This window comes from Vidua chalybeata, chromosome 4, assembly GCF_026979565.1.
Source record: "Vidua chalybeata isolate OUT-0048 chromosome 4, bVidCha1 merged haplotype, whole genome shotgun sequence".
In the NCBI taxonomy this organism is placed as follows: domain Eukaryota; kingdom Metazoa; phylum Chordata; class Aves; order Passeriformes; family Viduidae; genus Vidua; species Vidua chalybeata.
The window spans coordinates 46,087,887-46,113,507 of NC_071533.1; the positions used below are offsets into that span (position 1 = coordinate 46,087,887).

The 25,621-nt window shown below is 38.1% G+C and overlaps 1 protein-coding gene across 2 annotated transcripts in view; it reads right to left on the minus strand.

The window, feature by feature from the left end:
• KLHL2 (kelch like family member 2) overlaps positions 1-16,112 on the minus strand; it is a 53,411-nt gene extending 37,299 nt beyond the window's left edge. The window contains exons 1-4 of one of the 2 annotated variants that reach the window (XR_008430550.1): positions 15,979-16,112; positions 12,940-13,065; positions 8,604-8,710; positions 3,896-4,017 (exon numbers count right to left, since the gene is read on the minus strand). Coding sequence is in view for 1 of the 2 variants with exons in the window: in XM_053940921.1 (XP_053796896.1) it covers positions 3,896-4,017; positions 8,604-8,710; positions 12,940-13,065; positions 15,979-16,001 (378 nt within the window). In the remaining variant the exon portion in view is untranslated. The remainder of the gene's footprint in view (positions 1-3,895; positions 4,018-8,603; positions 8,711-12,939; positions 13,066-15,978) is intronic. The other variant, XM_053940921.1, reaches the window with a different exon arrangement.
• Positions 16,113-25,621: the final 9,509 nt, after the last annotated feature.

Consider the following 25,621-nt stretch of genomic DNA (forward strand, 5'->3'; position numbering starts at 1 on the left):
ATATGCTAGGACGGAGTTATACAATTGCAAAAATACTGTTTTTTGTGATTTTCTCTTCTACTGTCTCTCATGCACTCATCTTGTTCAAAAGCAAGACAGCAGTAGCAGCAAAGTGAAACTATCGGCAATGCTTGTCCCAGGCTGCAGGGAAACATCTACATCCCAACTTCAATACACTTATCCCAAGTATTGGGTGAAAACAACTGACAGGGCTGTGATCCAAGTTAAGAATAACTCAAAAGTCCCCCAAAAACCCATGTGGGGTGGAAGTGGAGATACAGTGTCATGCTGTCAGATGTTTTTTTGAGTTCAGTGATCTGCTTTATAAAACAGTCCAGCAAATAGTTGTATAAGCACAATTAAATGAACAGAGACCTGTAGAAAGGAATCAGAAAGGAACCCAATCACCTAACTTACAGATTTGAATAAACACCTAACCCCGTGTTTATTCAAATCACATTCCACTCAGCCTTTATCAGGCTGACCCCTAAAGCCCATAACAAATCTGCAGCCCACCAACAACTGCAGGAATTTCTCCTCCAATATATTTGTGCTCAGGAGAGGCCCGAGGTGTACAGCTGACTAAAAAAGGGGCTGCAGTGCATTCGCATAGCGTGGGAGAGTTACTCACGCATGAGCTTCTTATAGTATCCAGCTCTCCCACATTGTGCACTGTATGTAGCTAATACCTATATGGATATCAAAAAAATTTGATATGGAAGAACGTTGATTTGCCTTCTGAAAATATTAACACAGATATTCCCTTCTTAAAATATAAAGAATGAGATATTGCACTAAGTCTAACATTTAATTTCATTCCTAAAAAAAAAGGGAAAAGCAAAGAGTTAAGAATGCAGCAAAATATGACAATATAAAAATACAGCAGAAACACTGGTATGGCATTATGCAGAATTAGTGCCACTAGAGATGAATTATAAAATAACTTGTTCTAAATGAAGGACAAACACTAAAAGAATGTACACATTCATGTACCAGCTGTCTTATTGTTGCAGGCTGGGGGGAACCTATTGAACCAAGAATTTAAGAAAAGAACAAATGTTCTTCTGTATTTAACTAATGTAGCGGTAACATCCAGTAATGAGGGCCTCCTGTGTTGATAGTTTACGGGCTAAATGAAGGTGGTTTTCTCCTCAATCACTGACTTACACCTATTTTTTCTACTTCCACACCTGCCCAAAAACATACATAAGTTGGAACAAGACAGTGGGGAGAGAAAAATGGACAGCTCTCATTGACAAGCTGCAAAGGCACAGTCAGGAAGCACTCTCCTGTCCACATCTAGATCAAGTAAGATTCTAAGGAAAGAAGCTCAGAGTTAACCTGCCCCTTGAGAAAGACCAATGAGCTAGGCTATGATTATGTATTCCTTTATAATTAGATTTCATAAATATACAATGCAGCTATTTTAATACCAAGAACTACTTAGCAATTCTACATTACTTAAACATGAAGCTTGCACACCCTCTTCAAACATTGTATCACATATTAGAAATTAATTCAATACCTATTCTTACTATGTATAACCTGAAGAGATGGAATGATACACTTGAAATCCCATCAAGGGTATCAGAATAAGAATCATAAGCAGCTAATTAGAAGATGACGCACCAGTTCAACAGATTAATCCAAACATAAAATGTCATCTTAGGTTTTCACACTTCTGTATTCCTACAAGATAAATTCCTAACCACTACCAAAATTTCACAATATCTTCTAGGTCATATAGACAAGAAATTGAGAGCTGGAATTAATCTCAATAGCATGCAACACTCTTATGGAGAGAACACATTTTTAACTAAGGCCTGACAATCAGCACTAGGTTTCTAGGTTTCCAGAAAGTCAGTAACAATTTTCCCATTTTGGCTTTCAAGCATAAGGAAAAGAATTTGCATCAGCATATTTATTTTTATCCACAATGTTTATTTCTGCTGTAATGCAAATAAACTCTACATATCTAGTAATAATAATGCAAAAAGGATGAAAGTGACAAAGTAAAAGTAAGTTTACATTCAATACAGTCATATTACAAGTATATTCACCATCAACATTAAAGTGCAACTATATTGGAAAAAAATCAAAACCTAACTTAGAAGCCTGACTTTCTTCTCAGTACTCAAGTAATCACAAACTTGTAATATCACTCACCAAGCCATATTATTTATACTAATATCCCCAGCATCATCAGATATCTATTTTTAGAAAGATAACCTGAAGCCATGAAAACTAAAGCCCTATCAAACTCATGAGTGTTAAACCCACGGATTTCTGGCCTTCAAAGACTCCTGTATAAGGAAGAAATGCCAAGATGGGAAAATTGTTACTGTGACTTTCCTCCCCATTAACATGAAATAGTCAGCATTGCCAAGGAAAGGTGACAACATCTCCTCCTAGGCAGCACCTACAGCCAAAATACAGTAGGACTGCCTGTTAAATCCACTCCAAAGTTATGGATTGAATGTACAAGATTAGGGCCATCAAGCTCTGTCAGCAAGACAGAATATTCTACTTTAAGGATGAAAAGCCAGAATGATCAAGCAGCAAGAGGTCTGTTAGTGAATCTCTGACAGCTCTGGATTTGCTCAAGGTCTTCCACAGCGATACAGAGATTTGGGCAACCACCAGATTGGTAAAATACAACAGAATTTCAGTCTTTTTTTTTCACTATGTACATTCATCATCAGACCAGAACAATTCCTTAGAAAGGGAGATCCTTAAGAAACAAGGCGTTAGGAAAGACAAGAAATTAGTCTTGCAGAATTAAATGACTTATGATATGACCTAAGATATGGAAGTCTTAGTAGCAGGGTATTTTGTTTCAAGATGGCAGCATTTCTCATTTCAGGAAGTTTTCAATCAAGCATGGCTAAAACAAGCAGTATACCCATTGGATTCAGCAGCCAATAAAATGCTATTAATTTCAACCTAATGTCCAGTAAAAGCAATTAATTTCAGAATACGTAATTGCAACAGAAGTTTTCAATGACAAATACAGCAACATGGTTTTGCACCCTGCTAAAGCAGCAAAGTAACTGCTAATAACTGTTATTTGGAATTGGGCAAGAATAGAAAGAAGAGCACTGGAGTACAAGGAAAGCATGAGAATTAAATGTATCACCCCTTACTCAACTAGTTTTAAACTTATCAAACCTCTAGAACAAATCTCAAAAGATACTGGAAGGAAAATCTACTCTGTCCATCTTAAGTCCACCTCCATTTAGAAAATATTAAATGCAGGAGTTTATGTTTTCTAGCTGGTGTTTGTTTTATTCTAATTGAAGCTTCATCTTAAGGTACACCCAATTGGAAAAACTTATTAGTTCTGTGTGGGATGGACAAAACCTTTGCGATAGATATTAGTTTATGTAATTAAAAAAAAAAAAAAAAGCTGTTAGCTAAACATTTCTGCACAGCTGATCACTGGCAAGTTACAGAGATTGAGCAGGAAAAAGTCCTTTACTGTGCAGGCTAACAGGGAAAAGAATAAACAGGACAGCTTAATTGGACAACATGGTTTCACATTAAGAAATAAATCTATGCTGCTTAGGTAAATTTAACTTAAATATTAGAAAAGAGGTGGTACAGAGGTGGCTGACAGCATTAATTTTAGGCAGAGTAGACCATCTATTTTATTGCATTACATAAGGTTTGGTTGCAAAGACCATTAAAGTCAACTAACTCTTCATTTACTTGAATTGTCTTTGAATTTGACCCGGAATTTAAACAGCATGACTACTTGCTATGTAAGCAAGCACAAGGTCTGAAAAAAGTCCAGTTTACAGATGAGATTTCCCATGTTGGAGTTGAACCACAATGACAAAACAAATGACTCTGAACATTGCAGCTCATTTGTTGTAGAAAATATTCTCACTCTTACCTGCACATTTTCTTCTGTAACTTGAATTTCAGCAGTGTAAATATAATCAATAAGCATCCTTAGAGTCCAGCCATCAACTTCTTTTATTCGAACTTTTTTTGCTCGGCTTTCACTCATCTCACCTACAAACACAGTTTATTAGTCAAGTAAGTAAGATAGAAATACAGCATGAATACAGAAGTTTAACAGCAGCAGAAATCTTGCGTATGAACAGTTCTGAGAGTAGAAAAACTTCAACACTAATAATTTGATTTCTTCCTTTCCTTCCTTCCTTCAGTGAGGAAGGAAGATTTTATGATTTTTGTTGTTATCACCATGCAAATGCTACCTGGGTTAATACTTTTAGTGCAGGTGACCCATTTTTTCCAATGTACAGTATCAGGAAAATATTGTTATCAGACCTAAATATGACACTTCAAATGCATACAAAACATTTTGCTGGGAAAGCAAGATATTAAAATACTTTAGCTTTATTAACTTCTTAATTGAAGGAGCATACCAAACACAGTCTGGAGTAAATTTATATAAATAAGAAAAGCTATATCCCCACAGAAGAATCAACATACATATTTCTTTGATTGCCTACTTATTATTCCCTTAGTGATTTCACCTCTTTTACAAATCCAATTTAACAGCTCAAGCTAAGATAAAATGGTAAGCAAGGGAAAATTTGTTGGATCTCATTTTGTGGAGGCTGACATGTTGGCCACATGCCACAACCCATCTTCATAGAAAGGCCTGCAAAATATCTTCTACCTTCCAAAATATGAAGTTTCTCAAAGTGCAATATTTTCTTTATGGCTGAAATAATTATCCAAATATATATTTTGAAGTAATAACTATAACCTTCTTCATGACTTCCAGATCAGGTCATCTCAGACCTTTAAACCCTCTTGCACTGACTTTCACTAAGAAACAAAACATGAACTACAAAAGCGATGTTGGAAGATATATAAAATTTCACTTTGGAAGAGTATATCCCAATCTCTGAATATGTTCGTTTCTTATTCTTCTATATTGGATATAATTTCTTTTCCTTAGGCATAGGCATTTAGAGATAAGGGTATTAGTGATATAATAAATTTAATATATACACCAAGAAAAGCAGACAGGATGGAGAAGTGAACAAGAACATGCTAACCATTGCTGATGTTTTCTTATGAAGTCATACATATTTTCATTGTTTGTTACCCTCTGGTCTCCAAGGTTAGTGTCAAACAATGCAAGTTACCCAGTGCTTTCAGCAAAGGGATCATCACTGACAAATCTGTTACCATTATTCATGGTACCATACCTTTATTTGAGCTGAAGGGTAAAGAATGGCATTGCAAATCAACCCTTTAAGTGGCAGGAAGTTCAAAAGACAAAAACCAGCAAAATCCAGCCCCCACAGAACTTTCTCCTTTCACCTGCACTTCTGAAACATTCCGTACACCTTTGAACGATGACTGCAGCACGTTCCCTGCAGGGCCCTGTATTCCAAGTTTCTACTTCTAGTGTGACACAGATTAAACCTATTGATCTTCAGAGCATGTAAGCTGCAACTTATTTATTATGCAAGCTGCTGTGGAGGTGGTCCTCTGGGAAAATTGCATGTGTGGGAGAACAGATTTTGATATTCTGCAAGCACATTAAATTTGTTTTCAGATTTTGTGCCAAGGCTTTTGGAGTCATAGGTAGGCACCTTCTCTGTTTAAAAAACTAAGCCCAGAATATAAAAATAAAAAACCCTGAACAAGAAAAAAACAAAACAAAACAAAACACCCCACACCCAAACAACAACAACAACAAAAAAAAAACCCAATCAAAATAACCCCAAAAATACTTGCTTCCAACTTTCATGTGAACCAGATATGCAATTTTACTACAATTCTAGATCAACCCATAACTGTTAACTGTTTGATAGATCATATAGAGCAAACCAGAGATGCACTCAGCAGGCAGTCTCAATCTAGAATTCAACCTGCTGAAAACTCAGTTTATGACTGGGAAGCAGCACCACCATGTCTCCACAGAGTTCTTAATGACAGGAAAGCATATGATGAACAGAAAGAAAGCACTGAGCTGATCCAATCTCCCAAGCAGCAGCGGCAAAGCATCAGCTGAGTTGAAGATACTAAGTGGCTACAAAGATACAAAGGGGCTACCTAAAAAGCTTACATGGTTCCTCACAAAGTAATGCAAAGAAGGCCTTTTTCTTCTTCTTTTTTTTTTTTTTTTCTACCCAAGAATTTTACAAATGGAGAATAGAAGTGAACACAGCAGGTAAATCCCTAAGGATAACTGCCATCATAGAAAAGAAAATTAAACCCAGGTCACCTTTATCTGAAGTCAGGTCCTAGAGCACTGAAGAGTCCCTTCTCTCATGCTTTATAATCAATTCCTCTAAACATTTAAGTAGATTTAAATCATATTTCTAAATAATTCCACTGTGTAAGACAAAATAAATACTCCTATACTCCTATTAACATAGATTAAATAGCAGGAACTTTCTTCCCTCATCTCCTCATTGGATAATTGTTACTAAGTTACTATATTTTTTAACTTTAAAAGACAGTACATTTTCTTTCCTGATAATTATTAAGGCTACCATTACACGTACAAATGAGGAAAAGGAGAAAAAAAAAATACAGGCAGAGAGTTTGAACCCAGTTAATGCCATATCCCAGCCTGCACTGCAGTAATATTTAATGACTCAGAGAATGATGGAATCAACCTGCAAACACATGTCTAAATATAAGCTAGTAATTTCTAATCAAAAAGTCACCCTAAAGCAGAACAGTGCAATTTTTTCACTGTCTTTTCAGTCCATGTTTTATTCTGGATAGAAGATACTTCTCCCTTTGGTTGTGGCTGGTTAAGGGATCAAATTTGCTTATTTGAACTTGCAGATTACTGGAGGAGAATAAAAATCCACCTAAGTAGTGTGGAATCCAGGTTTCATGGAGAGAACAATCACAATGAAATTCAGGAATTTTTGTGTGAGGAATGGTTGAAATGCACTAATACCACAGCTGTACCAACCTATAAGCCTAGTATAAAATCTGCTGATAACTCTTAAAGCCACAGCTGAGTTCTATTTAAGCTCCCACCTATTTAGCTCACCAACTACACAAACCTCACCACAGATATATTAGTTAAACACTTCATACCCATTACTCAAGTGAGTGTTCCCACCTCCTGCACCACTGGGGCTAAAGAACACCTACATTTAAAAACATAAAACAAGTAAAAAAATGTAAAAGGGAAGAGAAGATTTCAGTAATTCTTCTGGAGAGCAGCTACAGACACTGCTGCACTGGCACTCTGAATGGGTAATAAACTTCTTCACAGAAAGGGTAGTCAGGGCAAGCAGAAATGTCTTAATCACAGAAGACATAAGAAAAAGCTATACGCTGAGTAAAGAGTATTTGCAATGTGATAGTCAACAAAAGTCTAATACAGAACTAACATAAGAGGCTTGCATTTCTCTGCTACTAAGGTGATAAAAAGGAACTGTAGAAACAGCTTTTTTTATTCTATTCTTATAGATAGCAGTAAAAATTAAGAAAGAATTTATCAGTCACCCACAATGTTTGCCTCAACCACAAATGCAAACTTAAAGAACTGCTTGAGGAAGAGATACTTAATTTTAAAAGCAATTTTAAAGCATTCTTGTAGAATTTACTCCACTTCTGGCCTTGAATATGTCAAAATATTTGCCTATGAAATCAAGAATGATCAGCTGCTTCCCCAGAACACAACAGTATTTCAAATTTCATCTATCTTGTTGCATACAATTAAATTATTAAAACAAAAATCTGTTTGCATATGGGCAGGCCAAGAGTCACATTTCTACCTCCATCTGAGCTGGTGGTCAGAAGCAATGGATTACAGAGAAGTCTTAATTTCAGACAGTTGAAATTAACTACAAAACTGGCACAAGATTTGAGAATGAACAAACAAAACCTCAGGAGTTAATTTCAATATGCATTTAGTAGCATTCTTACTTTGGCACTGAATTTCACATTATGTCAATGCGATTTATAACCATGATGGAATTAAACCCACAGCATGGGAATTTCAGCTGGAGGCTCCTATGAACCTGAACCTATCTTAGCCTTGCAAGCCCTCAGCATTCCTGCTCTAGCAGTAAAGCAGAGCACTCACTTGGCCAGCATGGAGTGAGTAGAAGCAGAATCAAGCCTGTACAGAAAAGTAGTGGCAATGATGCAGAGTATATATGTCATGGAGAATTACCCTAAAAATAATGAAACATGCACTCCAGCTATAGGCTGCCAAAGCCACAGAAAGCTTGCATATCTGCTAACAGCCTCGAGCGCTCATGGGCTGAAGAATGTAGGAGCAGTAGTTGTTAAAGGACATCATTTACTCAAAAATTCACATGAAAGTTATTTTAACCTTCTTTTGGACAAGTGAGATTACTAGAGGCTTAAAGGGTATAACAACTTGACTATCGCTGACTTACTTAACATCTAATTTGTTTTTTAATAAAGGAGACTTTTTAAAGCATTCATCATATTAACAAAGGCTACGTTGACAGTATGTCCTTAGACTGCAAAAAAAAAAAAAATCATTAAGAATCCCAAACATTCCTATTGGCTTATCTAAAAATCAAATTAGATCCTAAAAAGCAAAAGTCATGAAATTTTATTCTTTATACAGTTAGACTGGATTACAACATAGTAAGTATTGAAACATTTGGTACCTGTAAACATGGCATGGAAGTAGGGGCTGCAGGCGGCTAACACAACTCTATGTGCTGCAATTTCCATGTCTTCAGCTACTATCGTCACATCACACAGCAAGTTCTGACTATTTAGAAACATCAGAGAAGGCAATTTCACATAAGTGAACTACAACAGAAAAGTATATATGATATCACACACAATTCTTTTCCCATGCCATCAAAAGAGGCAGGCAGACAATGGTGATGAAGCATTGTTTTTAAATGTGTTACACAACCACATGGCCGTTACTCAATCAGATTACGGATGGTGCTTGGGTACACAAAGCTATTTAAAATCAAACAACTGAATTGTGATTCATTGCACATAAGTTTTCTGCATTGAATAACCATAATTTATATCAGCCCAATTTATAAACATTGTCTCTGGAAGTCTGGGCCCCTTTGAACAACTATGATAGAACAAACAGAATTTAATATATACAAGCATTTAAAAAAATTACACAACAAACAAGGCTTTACAGACAACAAAGTATCCAAACTTCAAATGAGATGCCTGTGTCACATTACACTGGAAACTTATGCCTACTTAATTGTACAAATCCACTACTCAATCTTCTCTATATTTACTGTTTTCCAAGCATTTTTCATATTCAGCCCATGCACACAATAGCAATTGTTTTTCCAGTCTGAAAAGTTTAGAATTTATTATGGTTAATTTCATTTTGTATCTTCATTACATGCATTTGTATTCTTGTCATTTGTGACTGTAACATATTTCCTCCCTGTTCAGTTGCAAAAAAGTAACATCTCGTTTATAACCATTCCTATCACAGGTGTTTCTAATGCAGTTTACAACTATTGGCTATACCTTTTCCACTTAAACCCGTAACATGTGTACTCTTTATAATCCAGTTTTCTAGACTGAAAAAGGAGAGGGAGAAAAAAAGAAAACACACAACGCTAATAGGCTGCAACTTCACAGCATCTAAACAGACACAGTTACAGTCACCTCTTATTTCCTGTTCATGCTAGCACTGTCCCTGTGGAGGTAGTATGGAATCCACAAAACTCAAGACTCACAGCAACAGAGGGAAGAGGGAAAAGTATGACTTAACAGAACATATTCCTTAGGGATGGAGCTAGAGCTGTACACTTAATCCAATGATTTCTATCCTCAGTACCTTCAAAAAGATAATTTTTTACCATTCCTGCATGCATAATTAAGATTTTTAGATAGTTCGCAACTACCACACTGAGTTGTAAATTAAATAAATAAAAATACTTCTCTAGCAGAGAAAGTCAGGTGAGCAGCTGCATTTTGCTTGGACAGAACTAGACCTCTCAGCCAAGCTGCTCAGATATTCACCTCAATCCAAAAGAAAACTCTGTGATCTCTCAGTTCTGCAATCATCCAACTTTGATGAGCCCAGACTCAAGTAAGGCAGTTTTGCAAAGGTAACATGTCAAAAATTTTGGTGGCCACAACTAACCTTTGGGGTCATATTGCAATCCTGGCATAACATTATTTTTCTGCTTTCAACTCTTAATACCTACAGCAACTATGTAAATCTCATAAATTTAGCTTTCATTAACATGTACTATGTAAGGTAATGACTGCACCAGATTAAACACACAATTCAGAGGAACTTGAAACAACCATTACATTATTAAAAAAAATGGAAACACAAAGCTACACATAAAAGGGCATCAGATGCCCAGCTTTATCAGACACTTGCACTTATCCTGACAACAGGAACAAAAAGTTTTATACTTAGTTGCACAGAAATACTAAAGATAACAATGAAGCCAGAAGCAACAGAACTACATTAATGCAGAACTAGGGTTACTAATTACATTGCACATGCATAGACATAGTAACACCTCTAGTCTGGAACTGCATCAGGTGAATGAGTATGCCCTGAATTACTACAGAGCGGACAAGCTAAAGAAACTACTGAAGAAACAAGCTTAAAAACTTTATCAGGTACTCTTGCTGCAAGTATCTTGTGGCTTCCACAGCAACTCAGCACCTTCATTTCATGAGGGCACATCAATTTATTTTAGCAAATGTTGTGATCTGAAGTGGTATTGTACCAATTTGCTTATATAGAGTGACTGAATGAACAGAATTGTGGGGGATACACCATCATGGTATAGAAAATGAGAAAAAGGGGGTTAAGTAAGCATGCATTTAAGAATAACTGAGCAACTGTTTATCAGCTTGCAGGCTATTCTTCATTGGTTCATACAGAGAAAATTTTCATTACCCCCATTTTCAAAAGGTTTTGGTAAAGTCTTGTTTGTAAGAATGAGAATGTTGATAAATAGAGGTAACATCAAATTCCTTTGTGATAAAAGCAAATTATAATAAAGTGAAAAGACAGGCATCAGAGGGTAATTTTGTCATATGTCAAGAACTAATTAGTTTTCCTAATGAGCCTTCTACTGAGTGTTGAGGTGATGCTGAGCAATAAAATTACAAAAAAATACAAAGGACGAAATTGCTAATATTTGTCAAAATTTGAAGGCACATAAAACTCATTAACAGGCTACTAGAGCCAGACAACCTGATAGCAGCCAAGAATTTAACATAAACACACAGACTTAAGCATTCAAAATCAAATGTATTTAGATGCTTAAGCAAATGATTTTTTCACTAGTTATTCACTTCCTGGAGAGTATACCTCTGCTAATACCTGTTTGTGCTACACTAATGAAAAGCACTGAGGTTCACTACATTTTTTAAGTTGTTTCTAAATCAAAAATATAATTTACTGGGTTAATATTAGATCTTTGTTTAGAGCAATGAAGTCTGAAACATTTTTAAGATTTTCTGTTTATTATTTCTAACAAATGAATGCAACTAGAAATGTTTATAATTTTATTTAATTACCACTTACCATCTTAAAAGCTGTACTCAGTACAATTTCAAGATGATAAAATTTACAGTTTTAAATTGTAAATATTGTTGCATTACCTTCGTAGTTAAGGTTGTATGACACAGCTCCTGTTCAAACTAAGTATTTATACATGCAAGGCAAAATTGCTCAAATTGCTTCTACAGCAATTTGAATTTAGGTAACCATGGAAACTAAAGTATATTCTGAAAATAATCCATGGGCTTCATAAATGCACTCTGCTGGAAGATGGTGAATATTTTACTTGTAACACAGCAAAATGCAGGTAAGGTTTCTAACTTGCAAAACTATTGTTAAGATTAATTCTGGGAAACTTCATCCATGTAAACTCTTGTTCATCCTTAGGAAGTCATTGCTACTGGCTTGAGCTTGCTTGAGCCAGGCTTGAGACACTGCATCTGGTTACTGGGACACTTGAAAAAGCCAAGGGCATAAATTAGGTGAAGCAACAAGTGTCAGTCTATCCAGCACACAGTTATAAAGATTGACCTATATGGAATAGCAAAGGTCAAAGGCAGAGGCATACTTTAAAAGGGTATCAGTTGCTGTGTTTCTTTCCGGTGAAGTCTCTCCAATTTTTAATTTTATATGAGAAATAACAAAGAACTACAGGAGTTTCACAGCCTCAAGTACTGTCTCTGCTAGAGAAGTATTTTTATTTATTTAATTTCTCCATTGTTGCTACAAGTTATAGAGCTAAATTACTATCAGTGATAGCTGCAAGTCCTGATTTCCAGAGCTCAGTTGTGAGCTCTAATTACCAGCTGTCACAGTTTCCAACATCACTTCACCTACTCATATGTAAGATATAAATCAATAGGGATGCTAAGAACACCATCAGCACCAGCCCCCCAGTTTCACTGAAACTGATGGTATTATGCCTCAGAGTCTTAAAAAACTTCAGTGAGACAAGTTACTTTCAACATTTGCTTTGGGAGTTCACCAATTTCTCCCAGGGGGCAAGCAAATGATAACTAAAAAAATGTACAGTCAGTTGGTTTATACTGTGACCTCTGTCTCCAGACTAGAAAATTTTAACATTTTTCTGGTTCACAGCCTACCACAAAAATCAACAACAGGCACACGAAGAGCCTAAGGCTCAACCAGAGTCACTTTTATTCTATCCAGGATCAACTATGTACAAGAGACGATCAGTAGCTGTAACTCCTTAAGTACAACCTGTAAGTATTTTTCAAGTTGCATAAAACTAGTTCTGACTAACTTATGAGGTACAAAAGCATACTGCATACATTACAGCTATCATCACATGGCTATCATTCAGTTATCACTTCATTGTATATTTAATCCTTCTCCTCAGCTAGGCTTCTGAAATTGCATGTTCTTAATAAAAAAACTATTATTATTAACTTAACAAATGCAAATGAAAGCAAAAATGAACTTTGGACTCCAGGCAGGTGTATACAGTGAAGTCATACCTTCTTAATTCATTCATAACTTTAAAAGCTTTCTTCATGTGCCATGGATTTACTGTAATAGGACAGTGAATTTCAGTGTTATCTTCTTTCAGATCCAAGGGCTTCTGATGGCAAAGTTTGGTACATCTGGAAAGAAAGAGGAAAAAAATAAAGTTAATACTTCTGTCTAATCTCCAGTGCTGTCACTTCTTATTTTGTTCACCTTCATCTTGGGGAGAAGAAGAAGATTTGCACTTGAAACTTCTTTACTCCAAGCAATTTTAGTTTCCCTATTACCAAAGGTGTAGAGGAATAGTAGAATTCCCGTGGAAGTAGTAAGTTGGTGACTAATACTAGTGACATTGTCAGAGGCTAACAATAATGTACACTAAAGAAAACATGAAGATGTTTTCTGGTTTTGTGAATATTATTTTATTTAGTGGAGAAATAATCTAGAATATTTTCAATAAGCTCTGAAGTGAGGGCAGAATTAGAGTTTTGGGAACTTTTCACCTAGTCCCCATACAGATCAATGGCAGAACACAGCAACCATCAGTCTCTTAATGCCTTCACTGTCTGTCAGGTAAGAGCTCCTCTCTGCCCTTCTACCAGGACCTCAGTTACTGTTTCACACAGGTCCTAGTTTTCCTCTGACAGGAAGACCACAAAATGACTACTGTAATTATCCAGGCTTTCCCTAGCCACAGCATAAGACACGGGTGACAGAAAAATTGTGTACTTTTGTAGATTCACTCAATATTTTGAAAACCATAATGTACATAAGTGACCAGCCTCTTAATTTTTGTTACTCTCAAACCCCCACTCCAAATAGCAAGAGAAGAACTAGGCAGTGTGAAAAACCATTACCTCTATCTACAATTCTTCCTGTAAGACATACCCAAGTTCTACAGACCCTAACTTCTGTAGAAAAATTATCATATACACTCCTCAGTCACTTGGACTGTCCAAGCAGACTTTTCATGACAAACCAAATCAATGAGTTTCCTGTTTACAGTCACAATGTTGCTCTTACAAAGCAAACTGTGTTGCTGTAACACTTAGAAAATGCTTAGTGATGCTTTATTCTACAGTATGGTAACTGTATTCCTGAACCTCTAAGCGAGAAATAAGCAAAGGCACTGAGAAGTGATTCGGTGGGGCCACAAACCCCAATGACCTGATTGCAAATAAAAATTCAGCCTTACCAGCATTAGGTAAGCACACTCAAACTGAACATATTCAGTGACTCACATAATTACAACCTCTCTTCTACTATATCTGAAACTTTTTAATTGGGGATATCTAATGAACTTAAAAGAAAAATCCAACAATAATTTAAGATTTTAACCTAGAACTCTAAGTTCTGTGCACTACAATATTGCAAAGAAAAGTAGTGGCTTTATTTTTTATTATCTCAAAACTAGCTACAAAATTTTGGAGCAAAGCAATACAAAATTGCATCAATCAACAAAGGAATGTAAAAAGTTTCCATAAAACTAACCAAGTAACATCCATCCACAGAACTCTAACTACTATCAGCTCTATCAACTTACTACAGCGTACCATGAAACTGATATGAATTAAAAGTTCCATGTTCAATTTTGAAAAGTATGCAATTCATTACTGAATTGTCAGGAATTCTGCATCAATCAAAAAAAAAAAAAACCCAAACAAGTTACATGCTATTCAGCACATATATATGATACTTCATAGAGGTTAAAAAAAAAAAATTACATTCTATCATTCTATCTAGCAAATTCCTTTAGACCAAAGGTTACTTTTCTACATTATGTGACATATGTTGTGATCAGAATTCCAGAAAATTATAGACAGAAATCACTGACTGCAGAAAACATTCAAAACACCAAAGGACTATAAGGAAGAGATCCAGCTTTTAATTATACCACTGATCTGTCAAGTCCAAGATAGAACACTTTCATTGCAACTTCCTACATCCCAAAGCAATGCATCAGATACTGATGTCTATTTACCTGCATACGTATACAGGCCATGTACACATCAAATACAGCTATGCAAGGGAAAAAAAGTGATCGAGTTGTCCGTAAAGAGCTGCCAAGCAACCCGGATTAGATGGAGGAGTTCATATGAAGCGTAAATTAGTTCACTGAAGTTTCATTAGTTTGTCACAAAGGGTGACTTTGTTTTAAGGTAATGAACCCTACAAAACCATCCATCATACTCCTGTTTTGGGAAGCGCCAGTCTGCCTGAAGTACTGGGGTCTCTCTTACCATTTCACCAGCTGGGTCAGAGCTGTCTGTAACTGCTTTCCTTCCGTTTGTTCTCAAGAACCTCACGCACAACACGCCTGAAATCTACCTACCGAAGGCACAGGATGAAGTAGCACTGAACCGGAGCCTGTGAAAGCACTGAGGAGGCCAGCTGAGGTGCAGCTGGAGATGGTTGCCTGGAGTGCATCGCTTGGGCACTGCCACTAAAAAAGATGCTTCACTAAATAACCAGAAAACCGGGAGCGAGGTAAGCACGACTGCTGAGTCAAACAAGGAGTAATTTGGGACCACATATGGAGGAAGCAGAAGGAGTGAGGGGGAGGAGGGAGAAAAAGCCCGCCTGTCCCCACAAGCTGGAAGGCACACGGGAAGGCGGCGGGGCGGGGGTGCCGGCAGCGCTGGCCGCCCGCGGGAGCCCCGTGCCCGCTCCCCCGCCGCACGGTGCCCGCGGCCGGCACCCGCAGCGGCACAACCGGGCATCTCCGAGCGCCGGGCGGCCGCGCTGGCCAGGGGAGAGCCGGCCAGCCGGGCACCGGTTCCGCCATCAGGTCGCCGACACGACCCTCCCGCCGGCGCTGCCCCGCTGCCGGTTCCGAGCGTCCCCAGTCCGCAGGCACCGCTCCCCCCGATGGGGCCCGGCGGGGCCCCCCGGGCTGCGGAGCGCCGCGGCACGTCCGCTCGCTGCTGCGCCGCCGGGCCCGACCCGCCGCCCCAGCCCATGGACCGCACAGCGCTCCGCTCCGCACCGCCGTCCCGGCGGGCTCCGGGCGCCCGGCTGCCTCCCCGCCCCGCCGCCGCCGCCGCACTCACACGGGCGGCAGCAACATCTCCATCGCGGCTCCGCTCCGGCTTCCTCCGTGCAACGCGGGCGCGGCGAGCTACCACCAGCACCATGCCAGCTGCGCTGCCCCGCCGCTGGTGCGGGGAGCGGCTGCGCCCGCCCGGCCGAGCCCCCGCCGCCGCCGGGAGCCGCCGGCGCTGCGGCTTCCGGGTGCCCGCCCGCGGGAGGGCGCGGCGGGGACGGCCCGCTCTGCGCAGGCGCGGCGGCCGTGGGGCCCGGCCCGGCCCGCGCGGTGCCTGCTGCTGTGGTGCCCGGAGCTGCGGTACCCGCGGTGGGCAGGGGCCGCCTCGCCGGAGCCTTCCGCCCTGGAGGTGGGACAGCCTCGGCCCAGGGGCTTTAGGAAGAGGAGGCTGAGACGCCGCTGCCCTTGCTGAAAAAAGCGTGGCCTCCGAGTGGGATGAGCCGGGGTCTAGCGCCCAAATGCGCGTCTCCCGCTTCCCAGGGAAGCGGTGGCTCAGGGCAGGCCGGAGAGCGACACCCGGAGCTGCCCTGCGCAGCGAGACGTCCCGCGGAGCGCCCGGGTCAGCGTGACCTCAGCACCAGCGAGGATGGCTTGGGGCGCTCGCGTGGGGACACACAGGTGCTCTGTCCCACGGGGGCGGGGGGAATGAGAGCGGTCCTCCCGGGTCTCCTCAGTGAGAAAATCCACCAGCAGGTGCACTCCATGAGGGACATGGGCATCCTGGCAGGCCAGCCAAGGAGCTGGCCCGACACCAGCTCGTGCAGGTGGTTTCTGCTCGAGGAGGGGCCGAAGAAAGAGCAGAAGTGCGTCGGGACGGAGGAATTGAACAGGGTCTAGTTCGCTGTGACCTGCTGAATGTCATAGTCTTTTATTTGATCAAGTCCAGCAGGAGCAGTGCTGCTCAAAACAGCTGGCCTCCTGTGTTTTGCAAACATTGCTGACGTTGATCATTAAGTACTTGAGTTGTGTTTCAGTGTTTGCTGAAGTAGCCTCTGTGATGCAAAATGGCAGAAAGAAAAACGAGCAGGCATCTATTTCAAACGTGTCTGTGTAAACAACACTAATTGAAGTAATGATCAAGAATATTACATTTAGCAACTTCTGACTTGGGGCACTAGAGAAGAATTTACTGTATTTAAACCTCTGTAAATTGCTTCCAAAGATTTGAAGATCAGGTAGTGGAAAATGGATTTAGCAAGCTGAACACAATTCAGATATTTAAATCTGCTTGTGTCTGTAAAATTAAAATGCTTCTTCACTAAGTAAAAAAATTTTTAATTGGAATAGTATCTCTAAACTAATAAATCTACGAATAACTGACCAGCACTATTTTTCTAAGAGTGAGACAAGTTTGAAGGCAGCATATTTCAAGTAAGAAACAAAACAAAATGGCAGGAGTGTTTTGGGTGAAGACTTATTATAGATGGATACTGAAAGCCTTCACCAGTGTTTCTAATAAAATCACTGGCTATTAAAACTAAATGTATTTTAATCTGTTATTTTCGTTTTTGCTAATCTCCAATAATACTCCTCACTAGGAAAATGCCACTTTAGTTTTCTCAGTTTACCAATCCTCTTTAACTACAGTGATACTTGATTTGGGAACACTTCAAAATTTTTTCAATGGGTTACCACTGGAGGCTTTTCTAAATTAAATAATCACAGTTGGCAGTGCCTGTTTTTATGAAGTCTGTGCTTTGTAACTACTGAATTTGTCTCTTCTCAGGAGACAACTAAATTTGCCTCTGGGTTGTATTGGAGAAGACAAGGTACTTGCTAAAGATTTAAATACACAACAAAACCTGCTTGCGGGGAAGTCTGCTCCAAAGGAGCCAGCCAGAAATAATGCTCTCTGAAATGGAGGTTTAAAATTCAGCTGGCTCCATGTAGCATAGCATGTCCGAGGTCTGAGTTCATAAGCAGATGTGGCCTGCGTAGATCTGAGAGTGGATGATGACTGTCACATCACACTTCCAAATTTCTGTAATTTAGAGTAAACTGGACACTTCACTTTGTAAGACAAGGATCCCAACTTCTGTTGATCCATAAGACCTAAGTGAATTCTACTGTGTTGTGTTTAGGGGTCCATACTAGACTATTGTAAACTTGTGAGCTGGTCTGGAAGCTGAGGGGCTTTGTACACTCTTTGCATATAGATCCTGCAAATAGGTAGGCAGCTGCAGATTCTGCAGATTCTGCTCCATGCTAACATGGCAGGACTGTTTAGCAATGTTTTTGTTGTGTAACCCCAGTCAGCAGCCACACCCCAGGCTGCAAATAGCAAATGGCTATTTGCTCACTCTCCCAACAGTAGGATTGGGGACAAAATCAGGAGGCTAAAAGGTGAAGAACTTGTGGCTTAAGACAGTTTAACAGGGAAAGCAGAAGTTGCACACACAAGCAAAGCAAGTCAAGGAATTAAATCACTGCTTCCTGTGGGCAGGCAAGTATTCAGCCATCCAGGAGAGCAGGGCCCCATCACATGTACGGGTTACTTGGGCAGACAAACACCATCCCTCCAAATAGCCTCCCCTTCCTTCTTCTTCTCCCCAGTTTGTATGCTGAGTATGATGTCACATGGTGTGGGAATGTCCCTTTGGTCAATTGAGGTCCCCTGTCCTGGCTGTGTCTCCTCCCAAGCTCCCATGCACCCTCAACTTCCTTGCCAGCCTGGCCGTACAAAAAGCAGAAATGGCCTTGGCTCTGTGTAATCCCTGCTCAGCAATAACAAGAACATCTCTACGTTATCGACTCTGTTCAGCACAAATCCAAAACATGGGCCCATGCCAATCACCGTGAAGAAAATTAACTCTACCCCAGCCAAAACCAGTACAAACATTTATTCTTAACATTAAACATTGCCAACCTGTGACTTCTCTCATTTTCTTGCAGTATTGTTTTGGCTTCAGAGACAAATATTCAACATTAGTTCAGTTAATTCCTGTGATGCAGAGCATCAGAAAGAAACAAATAGGACAAAGTTCAATTTTTTTTTTCCTGAAAATTATATCTTTGTAATTCAGTAATTTCAAGAGGAATCGAAGCAAAAACTACTTCATCCAAAATACATTATGTAGTTATGGCAAAACAACTTATATCTCTAACCATGAGAAAACACACCCTTTAAATACAATGCCTAGATTTTTATGGGATTCTGCTTGATCCAATACCTCTTCTTAGAAAAGAACTTTCAGAGAAAAAACTTATTTATATATGTCTGTGGGTGTATGTATGTCGTTTTGAAAGGAAATTGGCTATATATCTTATCTATGATGAAACAGCTGTAATTTTTGCTTATGCTGCAGCAATTCAAATTACTGCATTTACTGAGAAAATTCCCTGTCGTGTTTCAGGCTGTCCCTGTAATAATTCTTAGCACTTTCCCACTTGTTTTAGTGAATTACAAAGGAATGTGGCCAATGATTACTTAGGATCACACAGTTCTTCAGCTCTATTGACACTAGAAATACTTTACTGATACAGAAACTCTGATACTATCCATCAGTGAATCGCATCCAGTGAAAATGAAGTTATGCTAGCAGAGCTCTGCTTGCTAAAAAGATAGTCCCACAAGTTATATGGTCCTACAAATAGAATAAAAAAGTCGATGTGACTGCATACATACATGGTGGTTTATTAGCATGTTTAAGGGATCATGCTCTATGCTGACGTGGTCACGTTAGAAGAAATCTGGTTTAGGTTTAGCCATAGAGGACACTGATGTAGGTTCTTACTTACTTTTAATTGACAAATACAGGTTAGAAAGACATCTCCAAAAAAGGACAGAAAATAAGGTGGTAAGAATATTTGCTCTTCTTTAAGATATTAGAAGTCATAACTTCTGAAGGATTTGGGTAGAATGCTTATGAGGACATGCTGCTGAGGCTGGGATTCTTTTAATGAACAGGGAAGAGGAAAGGAAGGGCTCTAGAACTGAATACTTAAGTACCTCTCTGTACTCCTATTGCTTCAAACAGAAAAACGTGCTTCTTCATTTTGTTAGCTTTTAGATTATCCATTATATTTGTATCCTACTGAATTGAGCTGTGAGTAAATTATGTACAAAATCTATGTAAAGATAAATGAGCATTTATCCAAAATACATGAGGGCACACACACTTTTTTCCCCCATGCATTTCACCCTCAATAACATAATCATCCAGCAGCAGACCTTTATGCAGCCCAGGCCCCTATATCTAAACAAATCCACAAGGACCTTTGTGGAATTCATGGCAGGACTTGAGTTCAACACAGACACTAGCTACTACTACATTCTTTTGTCTTAAGACACTAGCATCAGCATCACTAATATCAGCATTAACCCAGCATTGCCTAATTTTAAAAGGCCTCACTCTAGTGGAAGAGACTCCTTTTTCTTGCTTCAGAAACATGGAATATTTAAAGTTTCAGAGAACCATTGAGCTAAGGACATCAATGCACTTGAGAAGAATTACACTGAAAAGTAATGTGAAAAGGAAATGCAAGAAAGCGCATGCAGCAGACTGAGAAAGAGACCAGATTGCAGAGGAATATGTACTAGAGAGTAGGCAGAGAGAGAAAAAATAAAACATGTAAATTGGGATTGTGAAATAAGGAATAGCAAAGCAGCTATTATCAAAGAGAAATTGTACTGTGACCAAAATGAGTGAAATACAATTAAGCATGGAAAAAAATATTTAGTCTTTTATAGCATTTTTTCCTGTGTGAACTATTGCTGGAGCACTAAGAATGACACATGCTTAATTAAAATAGGTGAAGGGATAAGATTTATTCTATAAAATTCATGGACCTTATAATGATGAAAATTAGTAACTATGAACAGTTTTTTCAGTTTTCAAAACCAGATATAGTGTAATTTCTAAAAGGACTTGATTTGACATACAGTCTAGTCAACAGACTTTAAGTACTCTAATCCTATTTCTAGAAAATAAGGCCACATAAAAAGCAAATGGTATGACAGTTTTGAATTCTTGATGGAGAAGCCAGGTCCCTGTGGTCAATGCTGTGCTCCTTCTAGATTACAGTTTCCAAAAGGAAGTCCTAGCTGAAGAATTACGAATGGAAGCAAATGTAGGCCATAGCCATGATTCATATTTGTACTGCAAACTACAAAGATGCTGAGTAGATATCTTGTTGAGTAGTTCTGAGGCCCAATGCTGCAAAGGTTTGCATTTCACATACATTGTATTCCTGAGATGACTGTGAAAGAGATGGAGCGACTCCTGCTCTCATACCTGCAGACTTGTGTTGCTTCCTGTACACTGGATAAGGCAGTCAGGTCTCTATATTGAATGGGTTACATTCACCGAACCAGAGGAAAGCCCATCAAAAATTACCAGATTTCACCTTGTAGCCATGTTACCACTTAGCCATGATGCAAAGGTAGCAGCAGAAACCTGCAGCAAGGATGTCTTGGGAAAAGCTGGACCATCCCAATCAGTAATGTGCAAAGCTGATGAGGAATTTCACCCTTAACACAGAATTAGACACTACTGAAATAACTTATGTACCATATTTGTGTACAGCCTACACCAGAAAAAAAAATTTACTTATTTGCAACATTTCGTTTTTAGCAAACAATACATAATAAGCAGTCACTGGAGTTTTTTTCTGATTATTTTACTTTATAAAGAGTGTAAAAAATAATTTTGTTTATTGTTGTGTTCTGTCATACTTGTTTAACTTGTAAAAACATTGTTTTCTTGAAAATGAAGAAAAAGTAATTTTCTTCATAGATAATAACTGTAAGGTACCTATTACACACAAGCCCATCAAAGTCTGTGTACTTTTCCTCCATCAAATTCCCACTCTAACAGCAACGTTGTGAGATAGTCCTAACCAGGTCAATCAACCAACACACCCCTTTCTCAGAAGGAAACGGTTACAGCTCATTAATTAAAATCACATTTAAACAACTGATGCACTGCCATCTAGTGCTTCCTGAATGCACAAGGAGACGGAGAGATCGACTCGTTTAGGTCGTCCTGGGTATCCAGGATTTGCCTATTGCAAACCAACAGTTAAAATCATCAATTTCCTCTAGTCGTGCTCATTTTGAGCTTACCTAAGAACAGTAATTGGGAGCAATTTACACTGCAAAAAGCGACATAGTATGCTAAAGAGATCAATCTGAATATTTACTGTTTAATTTGCATATAAAAAAGACAGGAGGAACAGTATTTGCAGAGTCTACATCACTTGAGGGGACATTCAGTGAAAATGAAAAATGCTGTAGACTGGGAAAAAGCAAGTAGGATGTACTTCACACATTGTACAGATTCTTTTGTTGTACAAAGAGGGAATGAAAACAAAGACATTAAAATATTAAAATGCTATATTCAGGGAGGTATAGCAATTACAGCCACATTGGTCTAGTTACTGCACATAATTTTGCAGAGAGGTTGTCATAGAAAGTGAAAAGCATATCATGCTGCTGTTCCAGAAATCGATTTAATCTTTAACTTTTTCTCTGTGTGTAAGAAAGACTAGAAGTATTGCAAACTCATTGTTTATTAAAATAGCTCAGGATCAGTACTTGTAGCTATACAGAATGTCTATTAAAATTGGACTCCTAGTAAACTGAAAAAAAATGAAGGGGAAATTTAAGTCAAAGATAAAAAAAAGGTTTATCCAATAACTCTGATATAAGCAAGTACTCACAGAATGAGTAGTTTATTATGGTGTTTCTGGAGTAGAATTTTCACTCAGGATTTTCAGTCCCTTGCCAATATTTCTATGCAAAAGAACATTGGGATCCGAACTAATATACTGAGGTTAAAAATTGGTAACTTCAGAACTTAAAATATTCAAAAGAATATTTGTTTGAATGTTAATATTTAACCATACACCCTAAAAAGTTAGTTTACACAAACTAGTTCTTGACAAGTTCATTTTAAGATTTTCAGACAAACTGTATCAAAAATGGAGAAAAAAAACTGGGGGGGGGGATCAACTATTTTTCCTTGAAATTTCAATCTTCTGTCTTTATTTCAATTTTATCAGTAGTTTTCCCAAGGTAATTATCATGAACATTCCTCTTTTTTAAGAAAATTACCCTAGAAAGTATATAATTTAAACTCAAATATTTTTATAACAAGCTCTATTTCCCTTTATAAAGTTCAAATAGATGCTTGTCATATTGCAATAGCTTTATAACAAAATGTAAGCAGGAATGTGATTTTGAAAAATCAGAAGAAAGTGAAAAAATTACTCTGCAGAGGGAGTACTTTTCACCCTGCAAATTAGGCATTTGCTTAAATGATAAACCAAAACTCAAACTCATCTTTAGCACCAAGTAAGATACATTGTGATAGTTAATTCTGAACTTTTATACTTCTAGTGTATATTTCTAAAAGGAGATATGAAATTGAAAAGATGTATCATTTCTTTAATCTCAATTTATTTGCTTTTTAATATATCTAGGAAATCAGTAAATTTTTTGAAGTAATCAAGAGTGCCCATTCTGTTTTTTACACTTTTCCTCTTTGCTATTATTTTGCTCTTTGTCTCATCTGCATAAAGCAGTATAAATTCTCTCTCTACAGCCATATTATCTACCCTTTTTCATCAGTCCTAACTCTGGACTTCATTATGGACATGTAAGACATTTTGCAAAATCATTTGTACTAATAGATAAGCTGAAGTAACCCATGGCCACACTAAGCCTCCAGCATTCAATTTTGTATATTAATCAGTGAAAGACTGAAAGAGTTTTTATCAATACCAGTGTAATGCTCTTCTCTTTTTAATAGCTTGCATTTAAAGGCCACAGATTTTTTAATGGGCACTTTACTTAGGAAGCAGAATCTGCATAGCAAGTGGCAGGTTTTGATTACATGATTACTGTGCAAAAATAGCCCCAGGCTGCTCAACACAAAAAGTTGACTCTTACATTATATGAAAATCTGAAACTATACATGGAGTGAAAGGTTCCTTTGTATTAAACATATTCAGCAGTGAACTGGTTCTTTAACCTCCACAGGATTTAAAAAATTTACAGGAGCTTGTACTAAAATGAGTACTTCTGAAATGTCTGTAATATGAGGCTAGAACATAGACTGCACTTACTACAGTATGGCTTTCAAGATTATTACAGCCAATTCATGCAAATAAAAATTTCTACTATTATTTTTATCTTTTCACTTCCCATTTATATTTTTAGTAATGCTGGGATCTGTCACAACCTCATATTCTCAGAGCAGAGACTGTATTCTTTACATAGAACTGAATACAGTTTAAGCACTAATTGTACTTGTAGTATGAAAAAGAAACAGTAATGATAATTATATCTTATAGCTGAATGTGAAGAAGTTTGTAAGCCCAATCCTGTTTCCATTCATGCCAAATTTTACATGAAACTGAGAGGAATAAAAATAGATATTATGTCTCTTTGTGAGGATACAATTGTGGCAGCTAGTCCCCAAATATTGTAATTATTACTGATATGGCAAAGGTAATGCCTAAGTAGAGCATTTATTCCTGTGTATCTAATGGGTAAGTAGAGCTTTCCCTAAGGACAACATAGTATTTTTGGGCCATACCACATCTTTTTATCTTACACTTAGCAGATACCTTCATTGTTTCTGAGGGAGTTGCAGTGGAAATAATTTAGGACCAGGCCATATCTTTATCTGTTTTAGACTGCTCAGCATTAGATCATCCTTCAGGAGCCAGACTTGCAAGTTTGTGTACACTAAAATTACAATGTCTGCAAAATTTGATGGAAAATGGAACAGGAATGGAGCAGAAGAGAATGTTACTTTATTAGAACCTATCTACATCACTAAAACCTCTCACTATAAAAAAATACTGTGAATCTAGTAATTAAAATGATATATCAAAACCAAAACAAAGATTGAGTAATCTAGTAAGAACAAGAGCAGACTACTACTATAGAGATTACATACATGTTTTATGTAAACCAATTGAAACTGGCAATCACATACTTCTAAATATGTTATCTGGTATTGTATGCAGTAAGGTTTTGTGCACTTCAAATATTCAAACTTGTAATTTTTTCCCTAACTGCGCTCTTCAATAGTCCATTGAGAACTCTTCAATTCCCATTCAGTAAAAAAAAAAGGTTTACATTTATATATAAAGTTATAGCCATTCAAATGAGTGCTAATAAATGTAAACTTACTGGGACTTTAGGATTTTAAAATTACAGTTAGAAGAATTTGTTCTTTTGATTTTATTGTAAACACTTGTCTAATGGCATATCTTACACACAATATATGTATGCAAATTGTGGCTTCACTTCACTGTCACTGAAAACTTTTGTCATCTGCTTGCTGATCAGTAGGATCTGTGTTCTTGTCACGAATAAAAAAAAGAGGAAGCACAATAAGAAGGAGGTAAAAGGAAGACTTAGGCTGAGAAACTGGAACAAAGCATGCTGTTACCACAGGAGCTGGACTTTATCTGAGTCAAACCAGCAAGTTTAAGGCTTCTTTTTAATTTAAGAAGGTTGTCCAGTTCATTAAATGTGTGTATCTGTATTAAACAAGAACTAATGAATGCAAGTGATGAATGTAAATTATCTGGGTGGGAGGTTTCAGTTGAGAATTTTTTTCTAGAAAAAGATAGCCCGGAAAAGTCACTGAAACTGAGATAAAAAACTTGGAACTTCTTCTCTGAAGAAGCTCATA